This window comes from Balaenoptera borealis, assembly GCF_965194805.1.
Source record: "Balaenoptera borealis genome assembly, chromosome: 16".
Taxonomy (NCBI): domain Eukaryota; kingdom Metazoa; phylum Chordata; class Mammalia; order Artiodactyla; family Balaenopteridae; genus Balaenoptera; species Balaenoptera borealis.
In genome coordinates, this window is record NC_138872.1 from 31,139,287 (window position 1) to 31,165,045 (window position 25,759).

The 25,759-nt window shown below is 42.7% G+C and overlaps 2 protein-coding genes and 1 long non-coding RNA gene across 13 annotated transcripts in view; 1 reads left to right on the top strand and 2 right to left on the bottom strand.

Annotated features, from left to right (window-relative positions):
- PANK2 (pantothenate kinase 2) overlaps window positions 1–15,126 on the top strand; it is a 28,069-nt gene extending 12,943 nt beyond the window's left edge. For 4 of the 6 annotated variants that reach the window (XM_082359113.1, XM_082359112.1, XM_082359114.1 and 1 more), the window contains 6 exons: window positions 1–353; window positions 3,518–3,771; window positions 4,842–5,018; window positions 8,264–8,387; window positions 10,811–10,936; window positions 14,665–15,126. In XM_082359113.1, coding sequence (XP_082215239.1) covers window positions 1–353; window positions 3,518–3,771; window positions 4,842–5,018; window positions 8,264–8,387; window positions 10,811–10,936; window positions 14,665–14,715 — 1,085 coding nt within the window. In that variant the 3' untranslated portion in view covers window positions 14,716–15,126. Of the gene's footprint in view, window positions 354–3,517; window positions 3,772–4,841; window positions 5,019–8,263; window positions 8,388–10,310; window positions 10,771–10,810; window positions 10,937–14,664 lie in introns of those variants that run through there. The other 2 variants (XM_082359110.1, XM_082359111.1) reach the window with 2 other exon arrangements.
- On the bottom strand, window positions 2,537–3,511 carry LOC309612926. Its single transcript, XR_014235417.1, has 2 exons — window positions 3,078–3,511; window positions 2,537–2,778 (listed from the first exon to the last, which is right to left on the bottom strand). It is a non-coding gene; the product is annotated as an uncharacterized lncRNA (long non-coding RNA).
- Window positions 15,127–17,646: 2,520 nt separating the features above from the next.
- Window positions 17,647–25,759, bottom strand: part of RNF24 (ring finger protein 24) — a 139,368-nt gene continuing 131,255 nt past the window's right edge. For all 6 annotated transcript variants that reach the window (XM_082359214.1, XM_082359216.1, XM_082359215.1 and 3 more), the window contains 2 exons: window positions 24,819–24,898; window positions 17,647–24,049 (listed from right to left, as the gene is read on the bottom strand). In XM_082359214.1, the coding sequence (XP_082215340.1) occupies window positions 23,911–24,049; window positions 24,819–24,898 (219 nt within the window). In that variant the 3' untranslated portion in view covers window positions 17,647–23,910. The remainder of the gene's footprint in view (window positions 24,050–24,818; window positions 24,899–25,759) is intronic.

Sequence of the window (25,759 nt, forward strand, 5' to 3'; positions counted from 1 at the left end):
TTTTTCCTTGGTTTGGCTTGGATATTGGTGGGACCCTGGTCAAGCTGGTTTATTTTGAACCCAAAGACATCACTGCTGAAGAAGAAGAGGAAGAAGTGGAAAGTCTTAAAAGCATTCGAAAGTACCTGACCTCCAATGTGGCTTATGGGTCCACGGGTATTCGGGACGTGCACCTGGAGCTGAAGGATCTGACTCTGTGTGGACGCAAAGGCAATCTGCACTTTATACGCTTTCCCACTCATGACATGCCTGCTTTTATTCAAATGGGCAGAGATAAAAACTTCTCAAGTCTCCACACTGTCTTTTGTGCCACTGGAGGTGGAGCGTACAAATTTGAGCAGGATTTTCTCACAGTATGCATTTTTTAGCTTATATACAATTTATGGTAATCTGATTGTTAAAAATAATACCAATAGCAAGTGGTGGAATCATTTCCATCTCTAATGGAACTTGAATTTTCTTGAGTCAAGTTAAGATTAAATATCAATTAGTGATAGGAGTTGCCATCTAGAGACTGTTGTATAGTTTACTTTTTGCCCAATTCAGATGAGTTGATGAGAATCAGAAGCACTAACAGCATAGCATTTTGTTGTTCTTTTACTATGAAAAAATAGTAAAGCTGTAATAAGCACAGGAAGGAACTACCAGTGAGGAACAATATCATTGTCTTAAACAATGTGATTGAAAAATAATTTAAAAAATTAATGTCATTTCATGTTATAAAATTGTTTCCAATCTTATCTACCACATAATTTTTCTTATTCCCCTCATTTGTTTCTTGGCAATTTTACTATTTAGAAATATGAGGAACTCTGGTCCAAAGCAGTGTTTTCCAGGCCTCAGGGTTAGTCAGAGATGGTTGACAGCAGAGTCTGCTCTCCCCAAATGCCTTTTAATGTGTCCTGAGCTGCACACTTGTTAACAGGAGTCTGGATAGTAGGGGGAGTGCCAGTGGGCCCTTGATTTTGTTTTCATTCAGTGAACACTGTGTGTAAGGCCTTGAGGCTAGGTCATTTGAGGGTGGATGTGGGGGTAGATGGGAGAATTGATAGGCGAATTGGCCAAGGCTCTGACCTTCAGAGTGCAGTGTAGATTTAAAATATCTTCAGTGACCATGTTTTTAATGCCACCAATAAGAATGTTACTACAGAGATTCTGCCTTTGCCTATGTTGTTTTTCATTTTCTCCCCCCGAACCTTGCGTGTCATTGTATGGTTTGTGACTTTGTTTTCTTTCTTTGTCCTCTATCTCCTTTCTCCCATAACTGACCATAACCATAATACAGAATTGACATGAATTTTAAAACTGGTTTTGCATTGTTTGCTTGAATTTTCCTTGGTTGTTGGTTTTCAGTGGTTTCTTTTCTACCTGTGAGTAAACGGGAAGGTAGCAGGAGGAGAGGAGGTCCCCCTCCTTTGCGGTCACAGTGGACTCTGGATTATAACTGATAGGTAGAGGAGAAAACCTCTCGATTTCTGGGACCCTGTAGAGATGCCTTTGGAACATGTTTGAATACCATTTGGGCTGTTACCAGAGGTTGTGTGCTGTGTGCTAATCCAAGGAGAGGTGCAGAGTAGATTTTAGACTTTAGGGATTGGCTTTTAGGCTGTTGGGGTTTCTCATCTGTATGCACCAGCGCTGTCCTTGAAAACTGGGGGAAAATGAAATGCCTAACAAATCCCGTTTGTGCATCGGGAGTAACTATTATCTAATAAACCACAGTGAAAGTATTTTTAAAAATGGAGTTTACCCTGTTTCTTTTTTAATGTGAATCAGATTTCCTCACATTGTATTGAGTTTGCTTGTGGGTGCAACACATACATTATGAGTAACTTGAGTTAGTGAAGTAACTTACGTATTTGGTCATCTGACTCTGTCAATTAGGCTGGGATTCATTAGGAATAATAGCACAGCAGGGCAGTTCAGGTTAACATGAATTATGGGAAAGATAAAAGGAGGTATTGGTTTGACATACAATGGCAGAAAACTATATTTATTCCAGTAGGCTACCAGTGTAAAACGATTTTGCTTTGAAATGAAAATGCTGACACTTGAGATTCAAGTGTCAGGAAATCAGAATTGAATTCATCGTGGCAGGGAGGGCATGAGCAGATAAAATAAGGACAGTGATGAACATTTTCAAGGGCTTGGGTTTCATCAGAGGAGTAATTTAATATTCGTAATTAGGGATTACTTAAGGATTAAGATGAAGTTACCTATTAACTTCCATATCCTTTGGATCAAAGTAAATTGAGTATAATGTAATCAAATGAGAGTTGAATTAAAGGGGGAGGACTTGCAGGGCTAAACTTGGTTTTAAACAGAAATAGGTGCTTTAGGCCGTTGAGGCATCTTTGTATTTGTCACATATATTGAGTAGGTAGATAATGCTGGTAGCATTCAAATGGGGTAGAAGTTCATAGAGTAAAAAGTGAAAGTTGCTTTATATCATCTCTGCAAAGTTACCACAGTTAAAAGTTTATGTATCTTTTTAGGTTTTCTGTGTATGACTGTGTATGACACATACACGTGCATATAAATATGGTTTTAAAATAAGGCAAATTGGATCATATTGTATAAAATATTTCTCAGCTTGTTTTTTTTTTTTTTTTTTTTTTGACTAAAAACATGTCTTGGAGTTCTTCCCACTTCAATTCTTAATTGAATAAAGATCCTCTTCATTCTTGGGACTTCCCTGGCGGTCCAGTGGTGAAGACTGCACTTCCACCGTAGGGGGCCCGGGTTCAATCCCTGGTCGGGGAAGTAACATCCTGCATGCTTTGCAGCGTGGCCAAAAAAAAAAATGTATATATATTGATATATATGTATGTTTGTATAAAGATCCTCTTCATTCTTAATTGCTATACAGTGTTTCATAATATGAATAATAATTTAATCATCCCTTTATTAATTATTTAAATGAAATTAAGTTGATAACAATGTTTTAAATTTTGATTCTGCTAAACTCCCCCCATCCCTTGAGGCTGTAATCAGTTTAAATAGTGAAGTATTTTACTTTCTAATTGGATACTTTCAGTCCTTTGGCTGCAGATTATTAATAATAAAGTGTGGCCTACTTTGATACTGCTCTGTAGCCTTGAAGATGGTCTTTGGAAGGTAGATGTTGGATTCCTTGTGGCTCCTGCCATGTGTTTCCAGGTCCTTGCATCATTTAGACTTCTTAGAGTCTGCTTTTTGATGGGGCTGTGCCCTCAGCTGTGCTCCTGCCTCATGGTTCCCGTAAGCAGACATCTTGTTTTCTGCTTGGGTTTTGGCACATTTCTCCAGCTGCTGCGGTGGTTTGAGTGTGTTGGGTCTGTGAGCGCAGAATTCTGTCTTGTCATTCCATCCCTATATTTGTTGTCTGCAGATCTGTTTTGTAAAGCAGGCATAAATAGTACACATCCATGAGCACTTTTATGGTTTGTCTTATGTAGAGGGGAATGCCTTATTAAACGGAGTTTTTATTTCTGCTTGGCTTGTTAAAAAATCTGAATACATTTTTATTTCATTACAGATAGGTGATCTTCAGCTTTGCAAACTTGATGAACTAGATTGCTTAATAAAAGGAATTTTATACATTGACTCAGTTGGATTCAATGGACGGTCACAGTGCTATTACTTTGAAAACCCTGCTGATTCTGAAAAATGTCAGAAGTTACCATTTGATTTGAGAAATCCATACCCTCTGCTCCTGGTGAACATTGGCTCTGGGGTTAGCATCTTAGCAGTATATTCCAAAGATAATTATAAGCGGGTCACAGGTACCAGGTAGGTCTTTTATATAAAGGTCATTATTTATTCTTGATATCATAATGGGTTAAAACTGAGTTTTCAGGTACTGCATGTAAGAACATCTTCAAGAACCTGTTAAAATTATGTGAAAGATATGTTTCTCTGGGATTATGCAAGCAAATATTGTTTCTCTTTGGAAATTCTGATTTCATGGTCTACTTTTCTTTAATCTCTATTGCTGAAGATTTCATTACCATAGTTTCATAAAATATCTCATCAGCAGACTCATTGAGCCCAAGGTCCCTGCCCTCAGATAGTGTTATGGTGTGCATGTACCATAAAATAACCAAAGCTACTAGGTAGCATTTATAAGGAGAAGGCAAGGCAAGATCCCAGCTTTGAACTAGTTTAGATTTTACATGTATCCACACATACACATGGCCAGGGGATGTCGTGAGATCTAGAAGTTGAGGTACTGAGCAATAGAAAAATGTTTGGGGGAGGGTAGTCTGAAAAGGGAGGATTAGGTGGCAGATGAGAATGAATACCTTTTGGTTTAAGGATCAGCGATCACTTGAGGAAAAACAGGAGCTGGGGATTGGGAGAAACAGGTTTTTGAACAGGTGTCAGTTAAAGAATGAGAGGAGTAATTTTGGGAGAGAAAACACATTCATGGAGGAGTTCTAGTCGGGTAAGGGGGGCTGATGACCCAGGGTGACAAGATGCTTGGATGAGGATGACTCGGGGCTTGCACTTGGAGAGAGAAAGGGAAGAGGTGCCACCATGGCCCTGGTGGGCTGATCTGCACCTGAGGCTCCTAGTACTCAGCAGGTGACCAGACTGCATTGGGGACATGGATAAAGAGGCGGGCCCTGTGTTTTGCTGCTTTGTTTGCTTGGCTTATGTGAATATGGTATCTTCAAGGTGTCCATTAGACACTTTATTTTTATCTTTTCACAGACTTGTTTCCTACTTAGTGGCATCTGCATGATTGGGATGGGGCAGGAGTGGGTTGATAACATGAATATGGTTTTGGATTCATAAGTATTACCTTCCTATTCTTATTTTGAAAAATGTTATAATACTATGTTTGTTTTTAATCACAGTCTTGGAGGAGGAACGTTTTTTGGTCTTTGCTGTCTTCTTACTGGCTGTACCACATTTGAAGAAGCTCTTGAAATGGCATCACGTGGAGATAGCACCAAAGTGGATAAACTAGTACGAGACATTTATGGAGGGGACTATGAGAGGTTTGGACTGCCAGGCTGGGCTGTGGCTTCAAGGTAAGGGAAAGGGGCGTGTGTGCTCTGAGAAATACAAGATATACAGTGGAATATTATCAGCCATAAAGAAGAACAAAATAATGCCATTTGCAGCAACATGGATGGATGGACCTAGAGATTCTTATACTGAGTGAAGTAAGTCAGACAGAGGAGGACAAATACCATATGATATCACTTTATATATGGAATCTAAAAAAAGGCTACAAGTGAACTTATCTACAAAACCAAAATAGAGTTACAGATGTAGAAAATAAACTTATGGTTACGGGGGGGTAAGGGGTGGGGGAGGAAAAATTGGAAGATTGGGATTGACACATACACACTACTATATATAAAACAGATGACTAATAAGGACCTACTGTATAGCACAGGGAACTCTATTCAATACTCTGTAATGGCCTATATGGGAAAATAATCTAAAAAAGAGTGGCTATATTTATTTATATAACAGATTCACTTTGCTGTACACCTGAAACTAACACAGCATTGTAAATCAGCTATACCCCAATTAAAAAAAAATACAGGAATAAAATATTAAGTATTGGGTATATCTTTTACCCTTTAAATAGCTTTACATACTATGAAGTCACCTGTTTAAAGTGTGCAATTTAGTAGTTTCTAGTATATTTATAGAATTTTGCAACCATCTTCATAATACAATTTCGGAACATTTTCATCATTCCAGAAAGAAACCTTGTATCTGTTAGCTGTCACTCTTCATTCCCCCACACATAGTCCCTAGTAAACACTAGTCTATTTTCTGTCTCTCTCTGGCATCATACAATATGTGATTTTTGTGACTGGGTTCTTTCACTCAGCGTAATATTTTCAAGGTTCATCCATGTAGTAGCATGAATCAGTACTTTGTTCCTTTTTACTGCAGAATAATATTCTTTGTATGGATATAGAATGTTGTATTTATCCATTTATCAGTTGATTATCTTGTGGGTTGCTTCAACTCTTTGGTTTATTATGAATAATGGGGCTATAAACATTCATGTACAAGTCTTTGTGTGGACATATGTTTTTAATTCTCTTGGGTATATACCTAGGAGTGGAATTGCTGGGTCATATGGTAACTCAGTGTTTAATCTTTTGAGGAACTGTCAAACTGTTGTCCAAAGTGGCTGTACCATTTTACAGTTTCACCAGCAGTATGTAAGAGTTTAAATTTCTCTACATCCTTGCCAATACTTGTTATTGTCTGTCTTTTGGGTTTTAATTGCCTTAATAGGTGTAAGGGGATCTCTCATTTTGATTTGCACTTCCCTGATGACTGATGATTTTGAACATCTTTTAATGTACTTATTGGCTCTTTATTTTCTTTGGAGAAATGTCTGTTCAAGTCTTTGCTCATTTTTTAGTTGGATTCTTTGTCTTTTCATTATTGTATTGTAAGAATTCTTATATGTTTTGGATACAGGTCCTTTATCAAGTATATAATTTGCAAATATTTTCTCCCAGTCTGTTGGTTGTCTTTTCACTTCCTTGATGGTGGCCTTTGCAGCATAGAAGTTTTAAATTTTGATGAACTCATTCTTATCTGTCTTCTCTTTCATCACTTGTGCTTTTGATATCACGTATAAGAAATCATTGCCTAACCTAAGATCATGAAGACTGACTTATGTATTTTTTTCTAAGCATTTTATAGTTTTAGCTCTTACATTTAGGTCTGTGATCCATTTTGAGTTCATTTTTGTGTGTGGTGTGAGGTAGAGGTTCAGATTCATTCTTTTGCATGTGGCTATATAGGATATATAGTTGTCCCAGCACCATTTGTTGGATAGACTATTATTTTCCCATTGAATTCTCTCGGCCCCTTTGTTGAAAATCACTTGACCATAAATGTATGGGTTTATTTTTGGACTCTCATTTCTATTGCATTGATCTATATTTCTATCCTTATGCCAGTACCACACTGCTTTGATTACTGTAGCTTTGTAGTACTAAGTTTTGAGACTGAGAAGAGTGAATCCTTCAACTTAATCTTCTTTTTCAAGATTGTTTTGGCTAACCTGGGTCCCTTGACATTCCATGTGAATTTTAGGATCAGCTTGTTGATAATCTGCACCAAAAGGCAACTGGGATTTTGACAGGGATTGTGTTGAGTCTGTTAGGTCACTTTGGAAAGTATTGCCATCCTAACACTATCAGGTCTTCTGACCCAAGAAGATAGAATGTCTTTCCATTTAGATCATTGCTGTTATTTACCAATGTTTTGTAGCTTTCAGTATACAAGTGTTATTCTCTTGGTAAATATATTCCTAAGCATTTTATTCTCTTTGATGCTATTATAAATGGAATTGTTTTCTTAATTTCATTTTTGGATTGTTTAGAAATACAGTTGCTTTTTTGTGTATTGGGGCACATGGTTTTTAATAATAGAAAAGGCACTCATATACATGTTTCTTTACTAATTTTAGGTACTTTGTAAATGCTGTAGATTCCATTTTCTATGTTTGTAGCATCTGCTCAATGATAATCACTTCCTTTTCTGATTGGTTGGGTTTGTGATCAGGTCATAGTTATTTATATATCAATTCTGCTGGTCAGGTACTTTGAAATACCTGATCTTCTAGGGAAATCTGAAACTCTTAAATAGTTTACTCAGGGACTCAGATGTCAGATAAAGCAGTTTACCAGATGTGAATGTGACCATTCAGCTGAGTGGAACAGCTATGCAGTTGGGGGCGAATTGCTAATTGAGGCATCTTCCTGAAACTTAGCCTGGTTGCAGAAGGAGCATGGTGCCTTCAATGGATCTGAATGTGCAGATACGTGGCGTCAAAGCTAGATTTCGGTCGAAACCACAGGGAAAGCCATTTGCTCATTCAGAATGCTTGAGGTGTGGGAATTCCCTGGCAGTCCAGTGGTTAGGAGTCCGAGCTTCCACTGCAGGGGCCATGGGTTTGATCCCTGGCCAGGGAACTAAGATCCCACAAGCCATGCAGCATGACCAAAAAATAAAATAAAATAAAACTTCATTAAAAAAAATATTTGAGGAAAAAACTAAAAACTAAACTAAAATAAAATTCTGTGTCCTATTATTTAAAAAAAAAAAGAATGCTTGAGTTCTTGAAGTTGCATTTCTATTTGAGCAGATGCTCTGTTATTTTGTAATAAAATGTTTGAATATTTGAACAATGGTGCCCTGAAAGTAACTTTTGTCTTAGTAAAGTAACATTAAGTTCTGTTGAGCTGTGTTGCCTTTGGTTTAGCAGTGAGATTTTTTTTTTCCATCATAGCTTTGGAAACATGATGAGCAAGGAGAAGCGAGAAGCTGTGAGTAAAGAGGACCTTGCCAGAGCGACTTTGATCACCATCACCAACAACATTGGCTCAATAGCAAGAATGTGTGCCCTTAATGAAGTAAGGGGACATGGATTTTTTTAGTTGCTCTGAGGAAAATACAGAACTTAATGTGTGGGCCCCGCCTTGTATACGTCTGTTTTCTCTGAACAGTGCCTAAATGTATTCGTAAGTGGTGGAGTTTGTTTCATTGGCAAAGTTAAAACGTTTCACATGTAGATTAATCTTTTTTTTTTTTTTAAACACTTTTATTATTTATTTATTTATTTATTTATTTATTGGCTGTGTTGGGTCTTCGTTTCTGTGCGAGGGCTTTCTCTAGTTGTGGCAAGCGGGGGCCACTCTCTTCATCGCGGTGCGCGGGTCTCTCACTATCGCGGCCTCTCTTGTTGCGGAGCACAGGCTCCAGTCGCGCAGGCTCAGTAGTTGTGGCTCACGGGCCTAGTTGCTCCGCGGCATGTGGGATCCTCCCAGACCAGGGCTCGAACCCGTGTGCCCTGCATTGGCAGGCAGATTCTCAACCACTGCGCCACCAGGGAAGCCCTAGATTAATCTTAATAGATTTTTTTTTCCTTACTCAAGATAAACACTACTACTATCTAGAAGTAGAGGAAAAAGTATAGGAAGGTAGGGAAGGTAGCCAGTATTGCAGATGATGGGGACTGTTGGGTGGTGGTGATGGATGGCGATGCTGAATCTAGACGCCACGCCCACTGTTGAGCTCTAGAGTCCCTGGGAATGAATCCAGAGGAAGGCACTGAAGCTGGGAGAAGACTGAGTGGGCCGAGGCATGCCCACCCTGCTCCCCCTCCACTGCAGCAGAGCTGTCTTTGTGCTTTCAGCTTCTTTACAGTGCTGCCTTGTAGCATTCAGGTCAAGCAGCATTGTACAGGGCTATGAAAGAACTAAGAATGGCCTTCCCTTGGGGATCCAGTTGGTGCAGCTTTATAGCTTATCCCTATTTATACACTTTTGTTTAAAATTATTCTTTTAAATAGATAATATAAGCATGTGACTTAAAAAGGAAACCTCAACAGGTACAAAAGGATTGTCTCATTTTTAGTTAAAAATACTGTATCAGCATGAAGAAGTTAAAAATTCTTTATTTGAATATTTTAACACTTCTATTTTCTTTGTTGCATGTTCCTTTAAGTCCTGTGCTTATGTATTTTAAGATATTTTAGTCGGTGTACATACCATTCTACGTTTTTTACTTAAATATTATAAATTGCATGGTTGTATATTTAATTTCTTTTTATGTCATAAGTCATTCACATAGAACTGGGCATTTGGTTGCTTGCCGATGGTAGCTCTGCAGTAAAGCATTTTTAAGCGTGAAGCTGTTCCTTGGATGGATTTATTCTTGATAAGAGACTTATTCAGGAGTGAGATTTCTCATCTAAAGAATATTTATGAATTGTGATAGGTATTGCCAAGATGCTTTTGCACAAGGGCTGCACCAATTTAGATCATTTTTAGCAATGAATGAATGGATTGGTTTTACCACAACTTAACTAATATTGGGGGTAGAATTTCAGTTAGTTGTTTGTTTTGCTAACTTTTTTTTTATGGTGCCAATTTAAAATACAGTTTTATTTAAGACATTGCATTTTCCACTTACAATACAGTGCTTATAAAGTGCAATGTTATTTCCTTTCCCTGTGTACATATTCACTGTTCAAGTATCAAGAACGCCCAGTTGTTTACTATAGCAGCTCAGCTTTAAAACTGCCTTGGAATTTGCTACACATTTGGGTCCTTCAGTGTTTTTTGTGAAACAATGCTAAATCTATACTAGCTTGGCTTAATCAGCCTCTTCAGTGGTGGGCTCGGAGGAGGCACCACCAGATGGGGGAGCTCGGCCCCTAGGCATTCCTCCTGGTATGTATGCCTCCTGCGCTCTCTGGTACAGCTTGGTAATGATGGAGTTGCAGATTTTTTCCAGCTCCTTCTGCTGATGTTCGAATTCTTCCTTCTCCGCAGGATGTAAGATCTTGGGTCCCTCAGACATCCAAGGAAGGAAGCTGCCAACATCTGGAGTTCTTTGCTAACTTTTAATGGATCTAAAATTTTACTTTTTTTGCTTACTTAGTGAGGTTGAATTTCTTTGTCTGTGATATTTCTTGTATAATTTGCCTATTTGTGTTACTTTTCTTCTTAGAATTGGGTCTTAATTTTTTTTACTTATCTGTATAAAACTTTTTATTTAATTGTAGTTATTGTTTATCAAATTTAATTCAAATGCTTTTCCTAATCTGTATTCTCCTGTGACATTTTCTGGCATACTTTGAAGTAGGTTTAGAGTTGTCTGGGGATCAAATTTAAGTAGCCCTGGATCAACTGGATTAAATGTAAATACTTTTTTTTGATCAGCAGTCAACTTGCTGCTAAAAACTATGTACATGGTACTCTCTTTGGGGTAGCTTTTATGAGAGAACAGAAATTAAGATGAAAACTAATTGCCTTTTTTTTGATGTGCTCAGAACATTAACCAGGTGGTATTTGTTGGAAATTTCTTGAGAATTAATACAATCGCCATGCGGCTTTTGGCATATGCTTTGGATTATTGGTCCAAGGGACAGTTGAAAGCACTTTTTTCAGAACACGAGGTAAGCAGACTTACTTCCTGTGACACGTTACCTTCATAAAGGGCATGCAGTTCATGCTGCGCTGGAATTTGAAGCAGTACTTATTTGTTTCTGTACTTGTATAATATGGGTTAACTTTGGTCATGTTCAAAAGCTGTTTCTTACCTGATTTAATGTAAGGTAGATATTTGGTTAATTTAATTTTGAGCTTCAGCAGTTTTAAAGAAGAAAGTCTTGATGAACAGCCAGCTATATTACTGATGCCATATTCTTTTCTGAACCGTCCTTTATATTTTCCCCATTGCAATTTGCACTTACTTTGTAAATGCACTTACTCTGAGTTCTTTTTTCATTTTTTGATGTCAGTTTTTATGTATTGATATAGTTCATGTGCCAGTTTGCCAGTTATTTAAGATGTATGTTCTAAAAACAACTAGATCAGTAAAAAGCATTCCAGGATTAGAGCCACACTATCATAAGAACTTAACACATAGACAGGCTATGTGGAAAAGAATAACTGAATTGCTCAACCTGATAATCCGATTTTGGAAAGTGCCTTTCTGTTTTTCAGTTTGAGGAACAGAACCAGAGCTATGGAAGGGACTTTCTCTTTCCTCCCCTTGGTTGTGGGGCAGTTGGAGGCTTTCAAGTGTTAAAGTGGATTGTAGATAGTGTTATCATGAACATTTTTCAGAATTGTATTTGCATATTTACTTTAACAGTGTTTCTATGAATTGACAGAAATCAAAGTAGGATTTGAAGTAATATGAAGAGATTGTTTTTTCTTTTAAGGTTGCTTTAAGTTTTTCCTTTTAAGTTGCTTAAGTTCATAGTTAAAACCCAAAGTGCATAATTCCCCATATTAAAAAGCTTAAAGTTTAAGTTATCTAACTTTCTTTTTACCTCTAATCTTATTACATTAGTAAATCGGTACTGAATTATCAGTTTCTTATACCTTTTATATGCATCTTGCTTTTTGTGATCTTTGACCTGTTTTATTTTGCTTAATATTAGAATAAAAAGAAACCCTGTTTAATGTTGTATCTTAGTATAACTTGCCTCCTGCTGAGTTTCTACCTCTTTTGAACCTTTTTCAAGGCAGAATGTGGAGGTTTCTTAGGTTAACTTTTTTTTTTTTAACTTACGTCTTCATATCATAATAATTACGACATGAACCCTTTATGAAGTTTTGTTTTTCCCATTTTGACTTCCTCTCTGGTTAGCCTGTTGGCTCTGTTTGTCTCTGTGTTTTCCATTTACATTCATGCCTCTGGCTCTAATGTCGATCTCCGTACTTGTGGAACTTTGATTATTTTAGGTTCTCTGAGTCATGAAATATTCTCCTGTCTGCACACTGAAGTCAGTGTGTCTACTGTTGTGAAAGCTTTGTATAGATTCTTCTCAAGCCTTTCTCTTTCATTGTTTACTGTTCTCATCTTACACTTCTTGGCTTGTAACAACCTCTGTCTTTTACTAGATAGTAGGTTTTGGGTCTTCAGTAGAACTCACTATAATGGTTAACTTTATCCCTTCTTCTTTTGTTGTAAAATAAAACACAGATACAGAAAACCACTTTATGTGTAGAGCTATCTGTTACAAAGTGAACACCCTTGGGACTTCCCTGGCAGTCTAGCGGTTAAAGCTCTGTGCTTCCACTGCAGGGGGCGCAGGTTCCATCCCTGGTCAGGGAACTAAGTTCCTGCGTGCCGTGGCCAAAAAATTAAAAAAAAAAAAAAAAAAAAAGAATAAAGTGAACACCCTTGAATTCTATCCTCTGGCTGTGATTGTGGGTTTCTGAGTGTGGCTGAGTCTTGCTCAGTTGTGTCCCTTCTACAGTTTCTGACTTTCTCTCATAATACATTCATGTGGCTGCTTATTTATTTATTTTTTATTATTTTTAATATTTATTTATTAATTTGGCTGTGTCAGGTCTTAGTTGCGGCAAACGGGATCTTCGTTGTGGCATGCGGTATCTCTCTTTTTGGCATGCGGGCTGTTTGTTGCAGTGCGCAGGCTTCTCTAGTTGAGTTGTGCGGGCGAGTGCATGGGCTCTGTAGTTGTGGCGCACGGGCTTAGTTGCCCTGCGGCATGTGGGATCTTAGTTCCCTGACCAAGGATTGAACCCGTGTCCCCTGTATCGGAAGGCAGATGCTTAACCACTGGACCACTGGGGAAGTCCCTGTGGCTGCTTACTTTTAAAGCCGAAAAAGAGTGAAAGGGCAGGCCTCTGTTGTGTGGCCACATGTTCTTTGGAGAAGCTTTTCTTGGAAAATAGACTAAACCTTAGTTATTTATATTTCAGAGACTTCTCATATTTTTTTTTTTAAATAAATTTATTTATTTATGGCTGCGTTGGGTCTTCGTTGCTGTGCGCGGGCTTTCCCTAGTTGCGGCGAGCGGGGTCTACGCTTCGTTACAGTGTGCGGACTTCTTATTTTGCTGGCTTCTCTTGTTGCGGAGCACGGACTCTAGAGTGCAGGCTCAGTAGTTGTGGCGCACGGGCTTAGTTGCTCCGTGGCATGTGGGATCTTCCGGACCAGGGCTCGAACCCGTGTCCCCTGCATTGGCAGGCGGATTCTTAACCACTGCACCACCAGGGAAGTCCCTCATACATTCTTCTAATCCATAGCAGGTCTTCCAGGATCTTCCCATATTCCTTTTTCAGTCACTTCTCTCTTTCTTACAGTACTTTACTGTCTGATTGCATCCTTTGGAGACCTTGATGGATTCTGTATCATTGTACGATTATTCTCTGATTCCTGCTGATTTCTGCCAGTATGGGTTGCCTCATTTTCTTTTATATTTAATCCTGGTTTAGGTTTCGTGTTTGGGTTGTCATGTCTTGGTTGTGTTTGGCCTTGATTGCTTACTTCAGGAGATGGTCCTGTAATGTCTTCCTTCAGCTGCTGCTTCTCTGTCTCATGCCTCTGCCTTCCCCTCAGTTGCTTCTGTTCTTCAGATGTTGCTTCTCTGTCCTCACCCTTCTCTACACGTTGCCTGAAGGTTCTGTTGTCCACTTCTCTGCTGCTCACCTCTGCCAGTACTGCCCTGACTGCTGCCCCACTCCAAATCCAGACATCCGGTGACTTTCTGGGTGTGGCTGCTTGGCTGCCACCGGCACCTCAGCTTTGCACATCCTGTATGGAACCCCCTTCCTTGCTCTCCACATCTCTTGCTCCTGTGTCCTTGTTCACTCAGGGGTGGTGTGACCGGATGTGTGGGAGGGACATCAACATCTCTGCCACCCTCATCCCCTTCTTCAGGCGAGTCGTGAACCCATCCCACCCCCTTCTTTCCACCCTCAGCCCAGGCAGCCCTCTCCCTCTGTGACCTGTCCCCGCTTCTCCTTCATTGCACTTCATGTCTCATCTTCCCTTCATCCCAGAGTTGTCTGGAAATGCTCCAGGCCCCTGTTGCTTCTCACCGCCTCATTCCGCAGGAGACGGCCCAGGTACTGTCCTTTACCAGGGGTAACTGGGCCGCTCTGGGCCTCATAACTTGTGGATCGCCAATTGTGGGCTCTGGTCTGATGTGCCAGAGTGTCCTCCCCCCCTGCCTAGGAGCTCTGCAGAGCTTCTCTGCTCCCAGGCTGGCCTTGGGCTCAGCAAAATGGGAGTCAGGAAATGGGTGTCAGGAATTAAGGACTGTGTTGGCTTTAATGCTTGTAATCATATTTATGGTAATTTAAATAAGTCAAAGGAGAATTGCTCTTATTTTTCTTTTTTTTTCTTTCTTTTTTTTTTTTCCAGGGTTATTTTGGAGCTGTCGGAGCACTCCTTGAGCTATTGAAGATCCCCTGATTACCTGGGGAGGGGTTCCTGGAACCTTCCACAATGGGATCTGTGGACTTGTTTTTTTAAGAGACTTACTCAGTTTTATGATTGTGTACTACCTGAATCAAAGCGATAAAGGACAAATGTATTTTTCTAAGTCATCAAGATAAATCTTAATAACCAGTAAGGAAATATATATATTAAAAAAAAAAAAGTGGACCATGTCCATGTCGGTGAGAATTCTCTGTATTTAAGTTGCTCTTCAGTATATCTTTGTTCAACGTGCTGTGTAGTTTTGAAATTCAGCATCACTCTGTGGAGCCACTTCAGGAGAGGAGAGCTGTTCTGTGTTCAGTGGGCTGTGGTTTTGTGTCCTGTTGAACTAGCTAAATGTAAGGCAAGCTGTTGATACTATGTATTATAATCTAATCACAATTTTGTCAGTGTGGCCTTGGAGATCATCTTCTGTGCATTAACTCTGGTGTGCATTTAGCTTGTGTGAACGTATTGAAAAACATGTTTCAAGGTTCTACAGACTTATTGGGCAGGTTAATTCTGTGCCTGTAACTTTAACAGTTAAGCAACTTTTGGAAGGGCAGTTCCAGCTTGTTTACACTTTAGATCCTGGGAAGGTCTGTTTGGAGGGAAAGGACTTCTCCCCTGGGCAGAATTTCCTTGGATAGTGGAGGGATAATTGATGTGATGGAAGTGAGTAAGCTAGTAGAAAAAGCACATCTGGAAGACTAAAAGCAGACAAAGAGGGCTGCCAGTATCGACAGCTTTTCAAGGAGTGGGGGGATTCTGGTTATTTCAGGCTAGTAGAAAGGGAGGAATTGAGGTGTCCATTGATTAGCTCATGGAGAGCAGGGCGGGGCTCTCCCACCTTCTGCTCCCTGCCTTGTGCTTGCTGGAAACTGCCTGGGAGGCTGGCTCAGTTGGATCTAGTGGAGAGGCTGCGTGTGGGAGGCTGAAAAGGCTGCTTGAGGAGAGACAGGTTTCTAGATGGAGTCTTGGTAGAGGTTGGCTGCTTCCTCTGGGCCGAGGAATGGAGCCAGCGTGAGCCCGTTCGCTGCCCATGGAGACCCAGGTTGACCTCTGAGGCCTTGTGGGGTCCCACCTGCTCTCCCCGCAGTTACTGTGCTCACGAGGCTGTGCCATTGCTTTTTGTGGGTCGTGTCATGCAGCCCTTGTCATCTCCACAACTTAACAGAGGAGGAAACCTGCCCAAAGTCACACAACTAGAATCCGGCAGAGCCCCCTTTCCTCTTGTGCCTTGAAGTCGCCTTCCACCTCCATGGATTCACCACTTCCTGCTCTTGAGAAACTGCCTCTGTGACTTCTCTTTGTGCTTTGTGCTCAGCCCATCCTTTTACTCCAGTGAATCTCGTTGCTAAATTTAATGGACATTTCATGTTCTCATCTTCCTCAGTTCTAACACTACAGACCCCTCTTGCTTTTCCTTCTATCTCCTAGGCCACTTTGTCTCTGCCAATTTATTCTCCACTGAAGATAATTAGATATTGCTAGCCCTCAGGCTCAATCCTTGATCTCCTTAAGCAGTCATCAGCACTCACCTTGACTCTGATTTCTAAGGTAGCAGGTCTGGCCCAGCCCTTGCCTCTGAGCTCCAGTCCCAAGGCATTGACTGCCTTCTCTTCCCTCTTTCCCCTTCCCCTTTCCCCCTTCCCTTCTCTTCTGTATCTCCAAGGCCATCTTTACACAGAAATGTCTCCATCCTCTCCTCTGAACCTCCGCCAGCATCCTCTCCCAGTTTCCTGCCATTTCACTACCTCCAGTTTGTGAGATGCATGTAAACTCAGTCTTTCGTCACCACAGCTACCACCCTGGTCTGAGCCACTGCCCTGTCTCATCTCAGCAGTTATCCCTTCCAGTCAGCCCTCCAAATACTAGCCTGAGGGTCCCATCCCACACTCCCCTACTAGAGGCAGTGGGGGTGGTCGTGGCTGTGATCATGGTCCAGGTGTGAAAGGAAGGTGGTCAAACCAAGATGGGAGCAGTGGATGGTCAGGTAGAGAGAGATGCTTTAGAGGGTTGAGTTTAGAGATGTGGAGATTGGAAGTGGGGGAAGGAGGTTCTGTGAGGGCACCTAGGCTTGGTGGGGAGACTTGGTTTTGGGCTGCCTGATTTTTGATGCCAAATAGGTAGCTGGATATTTAGGTCAGAGACCTGAGAATGATGTGCATGTAGGTGGGTAAAATGTAGGTGGGAATTTAGTGAATCCCAGGGTAGAGTGAGAATAACAAGAGATGTACAGAGAAGGAAAAGGCTGCGAAGAACACTGAAGAGTGGTCAGAGGGGACTAGCGCAGGGGGCCTGTTGCTCAGGAGACTTGAGGGGAGAGGAGTTCTCCAGGCACCTGCATTAGGAAGAGGTTTCAGAGGTGGCACAGATTTGGTTGCAGGGTCATGCATGGCCTTGAGGGGGAGCAGTTTCCCTGAAGCTATGGGGCCAAAACTGAGCAGCAGAGGTCCTAGTGAGGGTTGATGAGTAGAAGCAGTAGCTGCCACAGGATGGCTTTGGACCAGGAGATGTTTTTTTCTCCTCCCAACAGAATAGTTGGTATTTCCAGACCTGGGATATAGCTAGAGGGTGAGGTGTGGGCCAATTCCACCACTGCAGCCCTCCTGAGCACTGGTGTCCACATTTGGGAGACTGCTTGACTGTGTCCAGCCACACCTGTGGTGCTGAGGCCAGGGTGGCAGGGGGTCCTTGGCCTCTCTGCCTTTTCCCTTGCTGTGGCCTGGTGCTCCACTCATCACCCGTGACTGGCACCCCACTGGCACCCCACACCATGGGAAGAGATAAGCCAGGCTCCTCTGTCACAATCACCTGTTGCTGGTGACCAGTTCTGTTTGTTCAGAACCACTCTTCAGCTCTTGCTACATGGGCTTAAGTGGGATGTGGGTGACCAAGGGTGCGTACATGCTCAGCACAAAGTATTTTTAAAATCTGCTTTTTATTTACATTTAAGTCAATTACATGCATGTCTTATTTTTTAAACAAGAGTAATTAGCAAAATGCATTAAAATTTTAAAATAGCAATTAAATATACAAAAATATATAGCTTACAAAAAACTGCGAATGTTTAAAAATATTCTGCTGCATAATTCTTAGTGTACAAACATGTCTATGAAACCTGAGGCTCAGCATTTCATAAACCTTTTTTTGAGGGAGTTATATGATATCTAGTGAATAAACCCCAATGGGCTTAAAACTATAGGACTAATATCCACTCTTTCTGGCAAAGATCTGTCAAGAGACCCAGAGATGACAGTTCAGGAACACTCTTGGAAGACTGAGCTGTCACCAGGAAGGACTTCCTAACACTAGCCCCATCTGCCTCTCCTGCTCTAGCAGGGGGTGCCTGGGAGGGAAGGGGTGGATGGAGGGATGGTGTGCACCTGGCCCGAGACACAGGTCTGCCAGGCTTGTACTGGCCCAGGGAGCTGAGAGGGGCTTCATGGAAGAATAGACAAGTCCCTTGACACTGGTGGGGCCCACAATGTAGGTACACGTCCCTGGAGCAGGGAGGCCCCGACACTATAGCCACAGAAGTGAGCACTGGGTCGGTAAGCCAAGTGTGCTGATGCTTGGTCTAAAAGTGGAATAAAACTCTGCATCTTGCAACAACAATTTAGGCTCTGAAGCTGAACTGGAATAATAACATTTACTGAACAAGCCCCTTTGTTTTCCTCATGTTCCCAGTCAATGGAAGCACATTCCATGGCACGTGGGAGCCTTCGTTAATCTACTAAACGAACATGACCCAGCATTTTCCAGTTATCAACTGTAAATTCTGCCAGAATTTAGACACTTTCATCTCCTTTACTCAAATTCCTAAATGCTAATGATGAAAGACAAGAGGTTCATCAAATGACAGAAGAGTGGAGTTTCACATACGATTCCTTTCCAAGTTTCAGGTCAGGGGCCCAAGTTGCACTTTTAATCTAGGGAATCCCTGGGCTGCTGTTCTGTGTGGCAGGATACCAGGGAGGTGGGTGAGGAATGAGAGGCACAAGTCCATGCCCCTCCCCCCAAGGCTGCCTGGAGGAAGCAGCTTTAACCTGGATCTCCTGCAGGGGCAAGAATGAACTTAAATTTTTTTTTTTTTTTTTAAAGAAAATGTTGGTGGGATAATTTCTGTTGTTGAATGGAAAAAATGTTGGGCGAGGAGAAATTCTATGGGAACATTTTCTTTTTAGTGTGTTCATAAAGAGTGGGAAGGGAAAGGGAGTAGGTTCATGAACTTGAACATGAACGTTCAGCCATATCTGCTGTTAATGCTGAGGCAGCTGACCACCTATTTGCTTAGCAACATCTGAGACATCTGCCCCACAAAACAGAAGGATGCCTCAGCCTTCAGTTACTGCTGCTTCTCAAACTCCTACCTCAAAAAGATGGGCTTGCCTAAGAAACCATGACAGTTGTAGCCAGACGTCACTGCTGGGCTCTTGGTCCTCACTTGAAACTGGATTGGGGGGTTGGGGCACGGCTGCAGCCTGTCCAGGCTCCTGCAAAAGCTGCTGGACTGTGCTGTTGCTCTTGGCTATGGAGCCTGCTCTTGAGTGTCCTGCAACAGACTCAGAAAGATAGGCTGGAAACTGGTGGTGCTGTCTTGTTATTTGGGCATCAGTGGTTAGGGTCAGGGAGGGATTGTAGTTTGATTGGGATAGCAAACTAGAATTTCATCATGCTGCACTCAGTGGAAAATATGCCTTATTCAAAAGGAATGTGATTATAGAAACATCCCCCAATTCTGGGCTCACCTTTTTACAGATATTCTGACTTATGGGATGGTTCTTCCCACATGACTAGGAATGTTCCTTGAATATACTTGTCTGGTATTACACAAGTAAAAAAGAAAAAAAAATTATACACATACACACAGTTGATTCTTGAACAATATAGGTTTGAAGTGAGGTCTACTTACATGTGGATTTTTTTCAATAAATACATTCTACACAATCCAAAGTTGGTTGAATCCTTGGATGCCGAACCGCGGATATGGAGGGCTGACTGTAAAGTTATGCACAGGCTGTACAGGGCGTCAGCGCCCCTAACCTGTGTTGTTCAAGGGTCGACTGTGTGTGTGTGTGTGTGTGTATATATACACACACACACATACACCCCACGCACATGTACATGTGTGTGTACTTGTACATGTATAAATAATCTCTGGAAGAATCCACAAGGAACTAATAGTGGGTGCTCAAGGGGTGAGAAACTTGGCTTGCTTGGAGGTCAGGGATGCAAGGAAGACTTAACTGTTTATGATTTGTGAACCACTTGAAGGGATTACCTATTCAAAAAATTAAGGAATATTCAGCACTGAGCAACCATGTTGGGAAGCACCGTGGGCAAAGGTAAATGGAAGTGACTAAGGAAGATCAAAAGGGGAAAGGGAAGGGAGCCAGGTGAACTGGGACCCAGGGGAGAGCCTCTACATCTCAGGAGGCTCTCTGCTGAGGTGGTTTCTACCGGGACAACAGAGGAGCCCCATGTGGCCAGCATGATGATGTCACCTAGTAGCACCAGCCCCCATGACAGTAGGCCTGCCTGCTGGGCTCCAGACATGGTGGCCAATTCCCCACAAGAGCTGGTGGGGACACCCTTATTACAATCCCTGGGTGGGCGGATAAGGAAACAGGCTTTGGGAGGCTAACTTGCAGGAAGGCACGTGGCTAGTGAGTGGCAAGGGGGTGATTCAAATCAAGCTGAGCACCTTTTCTCCTCAGAGCTCTGGAGATGCCTCCCCGTGTGCATTTCATAATTCCCAGAAAACCTCTCAGAAAAACAGTTACTACAGTCGTTCAGGGTAGCTTAGCAGAATGGGACCAGGCCATGAAGATGATAGGCTTTGGAATGGGTAATGTGGAAAGGAACAGGGCGTGAGGTCATTCGTTTGATGGATTTGAGGGGCTAGGCACTGGGGAAAGGATCTTTGTCAAGAACAGGGTATTTGGCAATGGTGTGAGGTCCCCTGTATCCCTCAGCCCAGACTTCCCCATGGGCCACCTGCTCTCATCTGGCCATTACTGTCTTGTCCTGTTCCTTGGCTAGGGCCTTAACTACTAGGGATAGGCCTAACCAAATCACTGTGGCAAAGAAAAGCAGCAGATGACAACTAGCACGTTAGGCCTGCTCAACCAGGAATCAAGTCAGGCTGGTTTTGTTCCCTGTTCCTAAAGCCAGCTGAATTCAGCTGTACCCCTAGTAACAACTTGATAATGATTCACCCACCCATAGAGTCCAGTTGAGGCTGAGTTTTGCTCCACTAACCCATAGCACGCAACACCCAATCTCTGAGTTGCTTAAGACACATTAAGATGAAGTTAAAAAATCACGTTACCTGCCAGTGGCCCAAAAGCAGACCAGAGTCCTCACGTGTCTACAGATTAACAAAAGGTCAACAACTCATGGAGATAGATTTGGACAGGGCAGCCTCACTGGTCTCACTGTGAGGTGTGAGCTTGATCAAAGAGTATTAAGGGATCCTTAACTTGTTCTTTAAAAATAATTTTTTTTGAATGGAGATTTGACCTTGTCCTTCACATAAAACTGTGATTTTAATCAGAATTAAAGGAAGACATAAACCCTGGCCGTCCTCAGTTACAGCAGTGCAGCACAGGGACATTCTGGAGGAGGACCCAGATGTGGGGAGCAAACACATTCACATTGTGTTGCTAAGAGTAATAACTACTGCAGGTGACACTGGCCATGCTGCAATAGAAGGACACCAAGCCAAGAAAGGGAAGATGAGTACAAGCAGAGTGAACACTCTTAACCACTCCAGTGTCAAGCCCCACCTTAGTAGAAGAGCTGGGTTTTTAAAAGCCCTGCACATTCACAAGTGTTGAGGTCATGGTGTAAAGCAGACCCATGATGGTGCCTAGTGGGGAGCGCACAGCACTCTCAAGCTTTCCTCTAATGGATGGATGGGCTTTGAATGTCTGGTCCAACTGGCCTTTAGCTGTGGCACTGTGAGATGAATTAATTTGCTTCCCTACAAATACAGGGACTTCGTGAGGCTGTCTCCTTGGTACTGATGCACTGAAAGGCTACAATCCTACAAAAGCTGCGAGATGAAATTATTTGCAGTATAGAACACAAGAATACCTCCTTTGAAGGGAAAAGTTCTATTTCCTATTGGAACCCCATAACTAAGAGGTGACATTCGTCCCAAAGCCATTATGTGAAAATGGTGAGTGTTGGCTATTAATGAGGCTAGTCCAAAGTAAGCCTATTTCTAACATTGGTCATTGAAAACATTTCACTATAAACTGGGTGCTTTGCAGCATTCAACTCTATTGTGCTACAAAATAGAGAATGCAGAAACAGAGGGTGAAAGTAGGAGTGTACAAATACTTCTTTTCATGGGTGCCAGACAGACTAAGGCTTTCATATAAAAATATTCCACACTTCCCTTGCCCTGTTTAAAGAAGCAGTCCAGTTAGCATACCACGAATAGGTCACATGTAGGGTACAGCCAATTCTGACCAACTGGATTTGTAATTTCCCAAACTGGATTCTGCCCAGCACTTTTCTAGGCTAATGGGAATTTTCCTCCTCATCTGATCCCAGCCACCTGAGCCAAGGACAGGTTCCCTCGCCCATTCTAAGACGGTAGAGGCTGGATTCCAAGAAAATTCCTGGAGACATGCCATGAACAGAGTAGCAAAGTTTCCTCCACTCTCTCCATATCATGCAGGCTGTATTTCCAATGAGAAACTGCCCCCACTCACACTTGTGGGATGGAGCAGAGAGGCAAAGCTGTTGATGAGGAGTCCCACCCCTATGATGGAGGGAGGTGGAGAGCAGGGCTGTGAAAGAGAACTTTCTATCGGACCCAGTGCTGCTTCACATAGCTAACATAAAATAGTCATGAATCCTGCTGGACTCTGAGTCATTTCTAGAAAAGTTGGGCAGAAAGAGCCAAAGAGCAGCATGCATTTCTCCGCTATAAAGACACTTTCAATTAGTTATCCAAGTCCAAATACTGAAGCATGCACCAATGGTGAATAGCCTTGCAGGAGCTTCCTGAAACTATTCACAATTTCTAGCGTTTCCCTGGCTTCAGAATTACATAGGGATCTTATTTGGGATACTCTAAATTGTTAAGTCAACGATGGGCATTTTCTTTTGAGTAGAAAGAGAGATAGGGCAAGAGAGGGAAGAGAGAGAGAAGGATGGGGAGAAGCAAGGGGGTTAGCATCCTCCTGTCAGCTCAGCAGGGCCAGGAGGACTGGCCGTTATCAGTAAGATGCTCCTCTTTGGAGCCATGTGAGGGGCTTACAGCAGCTTCCTACTGAGGGAGTGGGCCAAGACCCGCAGGTACGCTGGAACCACACCGCATATGTGGGAATGTGGGCAGCACCCTGAGGCCCCCAGGTCATACAGCGACAGCATGGGCTCAGAGGCCCACTCCCTGCTGGGGCTCCTGATGGCGGCTTGGCTGTGCCTCACTGGTGAGTAGGAGGGGAAATAAGAGGAAATGGCTTTTGACCAGACCTTTCCAAGCATATCTAATGTTTTTAGCTTAGATGATTTGATAAGCAAGTGTTGTGAACTTGAGGCAGGACCAGTGGTGACGGGTACTGCTGCTTTTTTGTAACCAAAGCCCTTGGGTTCCAAGATGGCCTTATCAAAGGGACATAACGTGAAAAACCTTGTTGGCACTGCCTCTGGCACTGCAGCTGGTTGTGCTTGGGCTGAGGTAACCACTGTTTTCACTTGGCTCAGGGGCTGCCAGGAGGGTTTGCTGCTGCAAAGGCATGCATGGTCTGCATAGAAGCTCATGTGTCCACAGGGTCGGGGTTGGGGTGGCTTTAAAGACCTGCCCTCAGTTCCCTTCTCTAACACTTGTGTTTATCATCCCTTCTGCTTGATATTCACCTTGACATGGAGATAAGTGTCTGGAGACAGAGTGCAATGGAGTTAGCAAGAGACCCTCATGAGGTTTCTTGAACCAAACCCGCAGGCTCATCTACTCCTCTTCTCTTGGCATGGGGTAGTGCAGAATACTTTGGTTGTCACAAGACCCAGAAGTCTCGGTTCCCAGCCTAGTTGGCCCAAGAGTTCTTCATTAGACAAAGGAAGCGGCAGCTGGTGCCCCAGGTAGAGCAGCCAACACAGAGACTGCTTGTGTTCCTCCTGGCTCCACGCAGACATTGGCTCCTGCAACAGTTTGATCCTTGTGATGAGCTATACAATGTTCTCTGCCCCGGGGAGGGGGCCCTGTGGGGGTCCACGGTCCTGCTTACTATGCAACTGGGCCAGCTGCAGAACTGGCATGTTGCACAGTGGACATACTTTGCGAACCTCCAGCCACTTAATAAGGCACCTGCAGAACGAAACACCACAAGAAGGAAGATGTCAGTCCCATGCTCGTGGCACACCTTGCCCACATGCCTCACATGTTGAACATATCTGTTGCTCAGAGGTGGGGCCTGGAGTGAACAGCTAGGTCCAGAAGAGTTCTACCACTGGGTGGAGAATGCATTTCACCCTCTGGAGGAACCAGAGACTCCAGTTTTCCAAGAAGCCACAGTCAGTATGCTATACCCTCAGTCATACATGACTTCTTAAAGAATGAAGTACATTGAAGAGGGTGGTGGGAAGGAGGAGAAATGAAGTTTTCTAATAGAAATACAAAACACATAAAATTGCAAGAGAAGGGGGAATATTAAATATGTCTGTAGGAAGTGGGAGGAGATGGTCCCACACTACTATTTACATTCAGACGTATTTATTTTGATTTAAAATAACTATGGTTTTGATTAAAATAAGTTTTTAGGAAAGGAAACTCTCATTGGAAAGTTCCAGTAAAACAGCTCTTTATAGCCTGGGCTCCAAGGAGATGTGGGCTTGTCTGGCGCTCTGCCTGAAGTCCTGCCTTGGTATTCACGTTCCACCACCCTGATCCCTCCTAATGTCACACACACATAGACACACACACACAAAAAACAGCCTGTAGGGCGCTTCCAGCTTTCTGCATTATAAACCAGTCATGAAGCCATCAAACTTGTCTGGCACTGCCCCAAGCCTACAAGTGAGTTGGTCAATGTGCCTCAAACTCAGGTCCTCTTAAATAATTCCACACCAATACTCACTTTCTGTGGAAGGCATGCTTACATGGACAAATCCCCAACTCATCTCGAGGCTTGAAGTCTTCTAGGCACACTGCACAGAGCTGAAAGACAGATTCACAGATGAGGCAAAGTATCTGCTAAGGACTCTCCCAGGCCAATAAAGTGCAGGCCCCCAAGGCCCAGCCATTTGAAGGTACTTCCAATGCCCCACAACTCTATAAGTGAAAGAAACAGGCTCGAATGGGCAAGGTCTTCTGAAGAAGAATCTCCTGCTCTTCCTGTCACGTGTCTTCAAGATGGAGGGCAGATGGGAGAAGACAGAAAGCAAGAGGCAGGTTCCTTTACTTCAGTCCATCGGAAGAGTCTGACTTAGGTTTATTCTCACCAGACAGACTGAGCATAATGTACTTTTCTGTGCTGTGCCAAGGGGCGGACTTTCTGCAGGGAATGCTCTGCCTGCTCAGCAGCAGGGCCCCTGAAGGGACTGCTCGCACCCTGGGGCAGGCCCTGGGGCTCTCCTTTCTCCAGTTTTCATAACGTGGAAACTATAAACCATGGCACAGCCTGCAGTAGTATGCTTCTTGCAGTTCCTGGGGCCCCTTACTTTGGCACTGTCCTTCTGTCAGTGTCTGTCTTTGTCTTACAAAATGTTGTTATTCAAGAGTCACTGAATTTAACCTTATGAAAATGTGCAGATGGGGCAGGATTGCTCTGACAGGTGGCTAGGCTCCACTGCTTGGAAAGAAGCCTTCTTCAAAGCCAGATGCTGGGTTCCAACCACTATTTCTTGGGCACTTACCAGTGCCCAGGGACACCAAGTATCATCCCATTTACTCACTTTACAAATGGGGAAACAGAAACTCAGAGCAGTAACCATGTTGCCTGAGGCCATGCTGTTGGTGAGTGGCCAGGTCTGGCTAGGGACCCAGGTCTGTTACACTTTAGTCTGCCCAAAGCTTGAA